The following is a 10000-nucleotide window of genomic DNA, read 5'->3' on the forward strand; positions in this document are numbered from 1 at the left end:
TGTCTGGGGACCAGGACAACAAAAGGTCTCCGGCCTCCTCCAGACCCCCCCCCCCCCCCCATATCTCGCCCCCGATGTGCTGTCACTCCCTTGGAGAGGCCGGGGAGAGTCCATTGTGTGAGGGGATAGGGGTGATGGAGTGATTGCGGGGTAGATTAGTCCTTTCTTTGGGTCCGGATCCCCCCCCCCCGTTAATCAGAGACCCTCCGGTTGCTGCCGATGCGTCTTCTTAACGAATGACTCCATGTCCTCGCCTCCCCCGAGCCGGCGACCTTTCCTTAAGCACTCCTCCGCGATCCTTCACCGGGCGGAGGGGTGCGTCATGGCGTCCGGGTCCTGATGAGTTCTCCACGCCGTAGAGGACGCCGTCCTCGCCGTCCTCCTCGCCGCCGCTCCAACACAACTCTTTGTTTGGACCTTTTTTTAAAGCTGTAAATCTGGGCGTCGCCCGTGGATGTTTTGGGATGCCTAACTAATGACTTCATCTCCTCGCCCCTCCAGCTAGCGACCTTTCCTAAGCACTAGCCCGCCATACCTCGTGCAGCGAGACATCTGAGGGAGTATTTATCTCCCCACATCTATTCTCCCACGTGGAGACCTTGTGAGCTGTCATGCCCCCCCCCCCCCCTGCAGGTAGAGTCAGAGGCGTGTGTCCTGAAGCCGGGAGGTGAATAATGAAAGATATTACCCATCAGGAGGCGTTCAATTAGCCCCCCAGCAGCCAGCGCGTGTCACCGCGATGGATCGACCAAATTAATTTGCTGACGTCTTCGTCCCCAAATACCAGTCTGGACCTGGAAGTGGAAGACATATTGTTTCTAGTTTGGTTCAGTCCGGTTCCCCCAGAACCGCCCGGTCCAACATCCCTCAGGTAGCCCACTGACCTATCGAATATCGAAGGATTGTGAAGGGACGTAGGAGACATGGAGACATAGGAGACTAGGAGACATAGGAGACATGGAGACAAGGAGACGTAGGAGACATGGGAGACATGGAGACATAGGAGACAGGAGAGGTAGTAGAGATGTAGAGATGTAGAGGTAGTAGAGATGTAGAGATGTAGAGGCAGTAGAGATGTAGAGGCAGTAGAGATGTAGAGGTAGTAGAGATGTAGAGGCAGTAGAGATGTAGAGGCAGTAGAGATGTAGAGGCAGTAGAGATGTAGAGGCAGTAGAGATGTAGAGGCAGTAGAGATGTAGAGGCAGAGATGTAGAGGCAGTAGAGATGTAGAGGCAGTGAGATGTAGAGGCAGTAGAGATGTAGAGGCAGTAGAGATGTGGAGCAGTAGAGATGTAGAGGCAGTAGAGATGTAGAGGCAGTAGATGTGAGGCAGTAGAGATGTAGTGGCAGTAGAGATGTAGAGGCAGTAGAGATGTAGAGGTAGTAGATGTAGAGATGTAGAGGCAGTAGAGATGTAGAGGCAGTAGAGATGTAGAGGCAGTAGAGATGTAGAGGCAGTAGAGATGTAGAGGCAGTAGAGATGTAGAGGCAGTAGAGATGTAGAGGCAGTAGAGATGTAGAGGCAGTAGAGATGTAGAGGCAGTAGAGATGTAGAGGCAGTAGAGATGTAGAGGCAGTAGAGATGTAGAGGTAGTAGAGATGTAGAGGCAGTAGAGATGTAGAGGCAGTAGAGATGTAGAGGCAGAGATGTAGAGATGTAGAGGTAGTAGAGATGTAGAGGCAGCAGAGATGTAGAGGCAGTAAAGATGTAGAGGCAGCAGAGATGTAGAGGTAGCAGAGATGTAGAGGTAGTAGAGATGTAGAGGTAGTAGAGATGTAGAGGCAGCAGAGATGTAGAGGCAGCAGAGATGTAGAGGTAGTAGAGATGTAGAGGCAGCAGAGATGTAGAGGCAGTAAAGATGTAGAGGCAGTAGAGATGTAGAGGTAGTAAAGATGTAGAGATGTAGAGGCAGTAGAGATGTAGAGGCAGCAGAGATGTAGAGGTAGTAGAGATGTAGAGGTAGTAGAGATGTAGAGGCAGCAGAGATGTAGAGGCAGTAGAGATGTAGAGGCAGTAGAGATGTAGAGGTAGTAGAGATGTAGAGGTAGTAAAGATGTAGAGATGTAGAGTAGTAGAGATGTAGAGGTAGTAGAGATGTAGAGGTAGTAGAGATGTAGAGGCAGTAGAGATGTAGAGGTAGTAAAGATGTAGAGATGTAGAGGCAGTAGAGATGTAGAGGCAGCAGAGATGTAGAGGCAGTAGAGATGTAGAGGCAGCAGAGATGTAGAGGCAGTAGAGATGTAGAGGCAGTAGAGATGTAGAGATGTAGAGATGTAGAGGATGTAGAGATGTAGAGGCAGTAGAGATGTAGAGGCAGAGATGTAGAGGTAGTAGAGATGTAGAGGTAGTAAAGATGTAGAGTAGTAGAGATGTAGAGGTAGTAGAGATGTAGAGGCAGTAAAGATGTAGAGGTAGTAGAGATGTAGAGGCAGTAGAGATGTAGAGGTAGTGGAGATGTAGAGGTAGTAGAGATGTAGAGGTAGTAAAGATGTAGAGTAGTAGAGATGTAGAGGTAGTAGAGATGTAGAGGTAGTAGAGATGTAGAGTAGTAGAGATGTAGAGGTAGTAAAGATGTAGAGATGTAGAGGCAGTAGAGATGTAGAGGTAGTAGAGATGTAGAGGTAGTAGAGATGTAGAGTAGTAGAGATGTAGAGGTAGTAGAGATGTAGAGGTAGTAGAGATGTAGAGGTAGTAGAGATGTAGAGGTGAGGGACCCGGTGAGGGTCTTGGTGAGGGTCTTGGTGAGGGACCCGGTGAGGGTCTCGGTGAGGGACCCGGTGAACCTCGAGGTCCCCCCCCCCCTCTGAGTGTGGATCCAGACCTCCAGACCTCTTCCCCTGATACTTCTGTGTTGAGGTTCATTTCCTGGACCCCCCTCGACTCAGGAGCCGCTGTAGACCTCCGCCACAAGGTCGCCGTTGATGAGGCGAGGCCCCCGGCGGAGCGGGACCACGTCACATGAAACACCACCGAAGAAGAAGAGGAGCTGATTTATCAGACGAGGGTTCTGGGTAATTAATTATAAACTCAATTAACCAAACCGTGCTGCAGCAGTCTGGACTGGTTAGGGATCAGAGAGAGGAGGACACACACACACACACACACACACACACACACACACACACACACACAGAGACACACACAGAGACACACACACACACACAGAGACACACAGAGACACACACACACACACACAGAGACACACACACACACAGAGACACACACACACACAGACACAAAGACACACACACACACACAGAGACACACACACACACACAGACACACACACACACAGAGACACACACACACACACACACACACACACACACACACAGAGAGACACACACACACACACAGACACACACACACAGACACACAGAGAGACACACACACACCACCGTGCCGACGTGTAATGAGCATCTAAACTGCTCTGATTGACGCCTGTGTTCCTTGTTTTATTATTTCTCAAACAAAAAGAGACCCCCCCCCCTCCTCTTCACCCTCCTCCTCTTCCTCACCCCCCCCCCCCTCCTCCTCTTCACCCGCCCAGTATAAAATCTAATTTCCAGGGGTTAGTGTGCATGACAGAAATGTCATCATGGCCAGAACGGCCCCGAGCGGCGGCCTCTGAGGAGGTGATGTTTCCCGTGGAGCCGACTCGAGTCGCTCGTTAGCGGCGAGCGGCTCGTTAGCGGCGAGCAGCTCATTAACGCTCGCCGTCTTAATTAGAGACGCCGTTAATTTCATTAAATTCTTTGGCTGCTAAATGAAGCAGATTATGAGACATCTTTTATTGCAGAGCGTGAAATTACAGCCTGGCGGCCGCCAGCAGGAGTCGCCACTAATGAGCCACGGGGCAAACAACGGGATGAACCACCCCATCCAACGGGGGGGCAAAACCAACCCACCCCGAAGGGCAATTACTACCCCACTCCAATTACTACCCACTCTAGATACTACCCACTCTAGATACTACCCACTCCAAATACTACCCACTCTAGAGACTACCCACTCCAAATACTACCCACTCTAGATACTACCCACTCCAAATACTACCCACTCTAGATACTACCCACTCTAGATACTACCCACTCTAGATACTACCCACTCTAGATACTACCCACTCCAAATACTACCCACTCTAGAGACTACCCACTCCAAATACTACCCACTCTAGATACTACCCACTCCAAATACTACCCACTCTAGATACTACCCACTCTAGATACTACCCACTCCAAATACTACCCACTCTAGAGACTACCCACTCTAGATACTACCCACTCCAAATACTACCCACTCTAGAGACTACCCACTCCAAATACTACCCACTCTAGATACTACCCACTCTAGAGACTACCCACTCCAAATACTACCCACTCTAGAGACTACCCACTCTAGATACTACCCACTCCAAATACTACCCACTCTAGATACTACCCACTCCAAATACTACCCACTCTAGATACTACCCACTCCAAATACTACCCACTCTAGATACTACCCACTCTAGATACTACCCACTCCAGATACTACCCACTCTAGATACTACCCACTCTAGATATTACCCACTCCAAATACTACCCACTCTAGATACTACCCACTCTAGAGACTACCCACTCTAGATACTACCCACTCTAGAGACTACCCACTCTAGAGACTACCCACTCTAGAGACTACCCACTCTAGAGACTACCCACTCTAGATACTACCCACTCTAGAGACTACCCACTCTAGAGACTACCCACTCTAGAGACTACCCACTCTAGAGACTACCCACTCTAGAGACTACCCACTCTAGATACTACCCACTCTAGAGACTACCCACTCTAGAGACTACCCACTCTAGATACTACCCACTCTAGAGACTACCCACTCTAGATACTACCCACTCTAGAGACTACCCACTCTAGAGACTACCCACTCTAGATACTATCCACTCTAGAGACTACCCACTCTAGATACTACCCACTCTAGAGACTACCCACTCTAGATACTATCCACTCTAGAGACTACCCACTCTAGATACTACCCACTCTAGAGACTACCCACTCTAGATACTATCCACTCTAGATACTACCCACTCTAGAGACTACCCACTCTAGATACTACCCACTCTAGATACTATCCACTCTAGAGACTACCCACTCTAGATACTACCCACTCTAGAGACTACCCACTCTAGAGACTACCCACTCTAGAGACTACCCACTCTAGAGACTACCCACTCTAGAGACTACCCACTCTAGATACTACCCACTCTAGATACTACCCACTCTAGAGACTACCCACTCTAGATACTACCCACTCTAGAGACTACCCACTCTAGAGACTACCCACTCTAGAGACTACCCACTCTAGATACTACCCACTCTAGAGACTACCCACTCTAGAGACTACCCACTCTAGAGACTACCCACTCTAGATACTACCCACTCTAGAGACTACCCACTCTAGAGACTACCCACTCTAGAGACTACCCACTCTAGAGACTACCCTGGCCCTCCTCCCGGCGGCTCCAGGCCTCTGAGGACCTGATCCAGACGGCCAGCAGCTCATTAGAGCGCAGCAGATGTCGGAGGAGCCTCAAAGATGGCCGCCACGCGAGAGGAGGTGCTTTAATCCGAGCGTCTTTGAACGCACCGTCAGAAATAAATGATGATCTAGAGAGAGTTTTTAATTCTGATTGGAGGTATTTCAACATAAAGGAAGGCGAGTGCGTTAGAAGACGCTTCAGGACGTTTCATCTGTTCACGTCATTTTAAACTTAGTTTATATTTTATTTGACCTCAAAGTCGCCACAAGACCAGAAAAACAACTTGTTAAAAACTGAGACCGCCGTCGACGGGGCCCCAACACACACTCACACGAGAGAGAGTGTGAGTGTGTGTCTGTGTGAGTGTGTGTGTCTGTCTGTGTGTGTGTGTGTGTGTGTGTCTGTGTGTGTGTGTGTCTGTGTGTGTGTGTGTGTGTGTGTGTCTGTGTGTGTGTCTGTGTGTGTGTCTGTGTGTGTGTGTGTCTGTGTGTGTGTCTGTGTGTGTCTGTGTGTGTGTGTGTGTCTGTGTGTGTCTGTGTGTGTGTGTGTCTGTGTGTGTCTGTGTGTGTCTGTGTGGTTTTAATGAGCGCTGGACTCTTCATGGAGGCGTTCCTCTTTAACAAAAGGAGAAATTGAACTGCCGTCACCTCCAGTGGAGAGACGCTGTAATGAGATCAGGAGGCGGACAAGTGGCTTAAATACACACACACACACACACACACACACAGACACACACACAGACACACACAGAGAGACAGACACACACACACACACACACGCTTTTAGAAACTTAAATCAACAGAATCTTAAATTAAAACCAGTAAGAAGAAGATAAAGATATTTAGACTTCACGGTTTCCTCTGACTCGTAGAGCTCGGCTAGACTCGTGTACTACGTGTACTACGTGAACTACGTGTACTACGTGAACTACGTGAACTACGTGTACTACGTGAACTACGTGAACTACGTGAACTACGTGAACTACGTGTACTACGTGTACTACGTGTACTACGTGTACTACGTGAACTACGTGTACTACGTGAACTACGTGTACTACGTGTACTACGTGAACTACGTGTACTACGTGTACTACGTGAACTACGTGTACTACGTGAACTACGTGTACTACGTGTACTTGTACCATCCCGTGTACTTCCTCCTCCGTGTCCCGCTGCCTCATTAGACCAATACAAACAAGGAGACGAGTGGCTCCTTGTCTCCTCTCTCCTAGCCCCCCCCCCGTCAAGTGATTTGTTCATTAGCCGATTACCAACGAGGCGACGACACAAGAGGCTGTGATTAGTGCTGCTAATTATCTGACACACACACACACACACAGACACACACACAGACACACACACACACATACACACACCCACAGACACACACCCCCTCTCTGAGGGGGGGGGGTCTGGAGGCCCCCCCAGGGCCCCGGCTCGCTGCCCAGTGTGTGGCTCACCTGTTTGATGGGGATGGCTCTCCCGCTGCCGATGCTGTCGGCTCGAGCCTCCAGGCCTTTCTTGTCCGGCTCGCTGGCCTTCCTGGACTGGGGAGCCAATGAGAACACGGTATTACTGCAGGGGGCGGGGCTTAACGAGGAGAGGACTGGGTGTCTCTTTGTGGTCGTTTTGTGAAACACAGGATCACGACACACGAGCATGTTCATGTCCAACCTACAGGACTGCTTCCTGAACAAAGACTCTTATTGTGAAGGGGTTGGACGGCTTCCTGAACAAAGACTCTTATTGTGAAGGGGTTGGACTGCTTCCTGAACAAAGACTCTTATTGTGAAGGGGTTGGACGGCTTCCTGAACAAAGACTCTTATTGTGAAGGGGTTGGACTGCTTCCTGAACAAAGACTCTTATTGTGAAGGGGTTGGACGGCTTCCTGAACAAAGACTCTTATTGTGAAGGGGTTGGACGGCTTCCTGAACAAAGACTCTTATTGTGAAGGGGTTGGACTGCTTCCTGAACAAAGACTCTTATTGTGAAGGGGTTGGACTGCTTCCTGAACAAAGACTCTTATTGTGAAGGGGTTGGACTGCTTCCTGAATAAAGGCTCTTACTGTGAAGGGGTGGGACTGCTTCCTGAATAAAGACTCTTATTGTGAAGGGGTTGGAGCTTCCTGAGTAAAGGCTCTTACTGTGAAGGGGTTGGACTGCTTCCTGAATAAAGACTCTTATTGTGAAGGGGCTGGAGCTTCCTGAGTAAAGACTCTTATTGTGAAGAGGTCGGACTGGTTCCTGAATAAAGACTCTTACTGTGAAGGGGTTGGAGCTTCCTGAGTAAAGACTCTTATTGTGAAGGGGTCGGACTGCTTCCTGAATAAAGACTCTTACTGTGAAGGGGTTGGACTGCTTCCTGAATAAAGACTCTTACTGTGAAGGGGTTGGACTGCTTCCTGAATAAAGGCTCTTACTGTGAAGGGGTTGGAGCTTCCTGAGTAAAGGCTCTTACTGTGAAGGGGTCGGACTGCTTCCTGAATAAAGGCTCTTACTGTGAAGGGGTCGGACTGCTTCCTGAATAAAGGCTCTTACTGTGAAGGGGTAGGACTACTTCCTGTGAAAGGCTCTTACTGTGAAGCGGTTGGACTACTTCCTGTGAAAGGCTCTTACTGTGAAGGGGTAGGACTACTTCCTGTGAAAGGCTCTTACTGTGAAGAGGTTGGACTACTTCCTGTGAAAGGCTCTTACTGTGAAGGGGTAGGACCACTTCCTGTGAAAGGCTCTTACTGTGAAGGGGTTGGACTGCTTCCTGAATAAAGACTCTTATTGTGAAGGGGTTGCACTGCTTCCTGAGTAAAGGCTCTTACTGTGAAGGGGTAGGACTACTTCCTGTCAAAGGCTCTTACTGTGAAGGGGTTGGACTGCTTCCTGAATAAAGACTCTTATTGTGAAGGGGTTGGACTGCTTCCTGAGTAAAGGCTCTTACTGTGAAGGGGTAGGACCACTTCCTGTGAAAGGCTCTTACTGTGAAGAGGTTGGACTACTTCCTGTGAAAGGCTCTTACTGTGAAGGGGTAGGACCACTTCCTGTGAAAGGCTCTTACTGTGAAGGGGTTGGACTTCTTCCTGTGAAAGGCTCTTACTGTGAAGAGGTTGGACTACTTCCTGTGAAAGGCTCTTACTGTGAAGGGGTAGGACTGCTTCCTGTGAAAGGCTCTTACTGTGAAGAGGTTGGACTACTTCCTGTGAAAGGCTCTTACTGTGAAGGGGTTGGACTGCTTCCTGTGAAAGGCTCTTACTGTGAAGAGGTTGGACTGCTTCCTGTGAAAGGCTCTTACTGTGAAGGGGTAGGACCACTTCCTGTGAAAGGCTCTTACTGTGAAGAGGTTGGAGCGGCGCTTGGACTGCTTCCTGACGGGCGTGGGCGTGTTGGCGCCCGGCGGCACGTCGATGCGCAGCTCCTTCTGACTGGTGCTCGGCGTGGACGGAACGGACGACGAGTAGTCGCTCAGGCCGCCGCCGCCGTTGCTGGTCTGGGGGCGGAGACGCAGACGGTTAGACGTGGCCCTGCGGCGCCCCCGGAGGAGCCCGCGGCGCGACCTCTGACCTGGCTGACGGCGGCGGCGGCGGCGGCGGGCGGCGGCGCGGCGACCGCCGAGTGGCTCGGGGAGTTGGGCAGCGACTTGCACGGCCCGATGGAGAGCTGCTGCTTCTTCCTGCTCGCCACCACCTTCTGGGCCACTGCAACACACACACGCCTTCAGAATAAAGGTCCTCTGGACACGGGGACATCAACGGACAGTCAGAACGGACGGTCCCGATGGAACGTTCCGGATGGAAGGCGCTCGGCTCACGCGATGCGTTCAGGGACCGTCAGAGGGATCTGACGCGGGCGACGCCATTTGAGGTTTTCTCCCGTCTCCGGTGATCTGAGCCGATCGATCAGTTGATCGGAAGACACCGAGTCGGAAGACGATCAATATGTAATTATATCGACCGCTGGGTCACGCGGCGTGTGATTGGCCGAGAGGAACGGAGACAAGAGACATTAATATGAATATCAAGAGTCTCGTTAGCTAACGAGGCGTCTGCACCCTGACACGCGCGTGAGTGTGCGAGAGAGAGAGAGTGTGAGTGAGAGAGTGTGTGTGTGAGTGAGAGAGAGAGTGTGTGTGTGTGAGTGAGTGAGAGAGTGTGTGTGTGAGTGAGTGTGTGTGTGAGTGAGAGAGTGTGTGTGTGAGTGAGTGAGAGAGTGTGTGTGTGAGTGAGAGAGAGAGTGTGTGTGTGTGAGTGAGAGAGAGAGTGTGTGTGTGAGTGAGAGAGTGTGTGTGTGAGAGAGAGGAGTGTGTGAGAGAGGTGTGTGTGAGTGAGTGAGAGAGAGTGTGTGTAAGTGAGAGAGAGAGTGTGTGTGAGAGAGGTGTGTGAGGAGAGAGAGAGGTGTGTGTGAGTGAGAGAGGTGTGTGTGTGGAGTGAGAGAGAGTGTGTGAGAGAGAGTGTGTGTGAGGAGAGAGAGTGTGT

At 50.4% G+C, this 10000-nt stretch overlaps 1 protein-coding gene across 3 annotated transcripts in view; it reads right to left on the reverse strand.

Annotated features, from left to right (window-relative positions):
• agap1 (ArfGAP with GTPase domain, ankyrin repeat and PH domain 1) overlaps positions 1-10000 on the reverse strand; it is a 75737-nt gene that overhangs the window by 27787 nt on the left and 37950 nt on the right. For all 3 annotated transcript variants that reach the window (XM_056431003.1, XM_056431000.1, XM_056431002.1), the window contains 3 exons: positions 9090-9223; positions 8860-9015; positions 6997-7083 (listed from right to left, as the gene is read on the reverse strand). In XM_056431003.1, coding sequence (XP_056286978.1) covers positions 6997-7083; positions 8860-9015; positions 9090-9223 — 377 coding nt within the window. The remainder of the gene's footprint in view (positions 1-6996; positions 7084-8859; positions 9016-9089; positions 9224-10000) is intronic.

This window comes from Pseudoliparis swirei, chromosome 14 (genome assembly GCF_029220125.1).
Source record: "Pseudoliparis swirei isolate HS2019 ecotype Mariana Trench chromosome 14, NWPU_hadal_v1, whole genome shotgun sequence".
Classification (NCBI taxonomy): domain Eukaryota; kingdom Metazoa; phylum Chordata; class Actinopteri; order Perciformes; family Liparidae; genus Pseudoliparis; species Pseudoliparis swirei.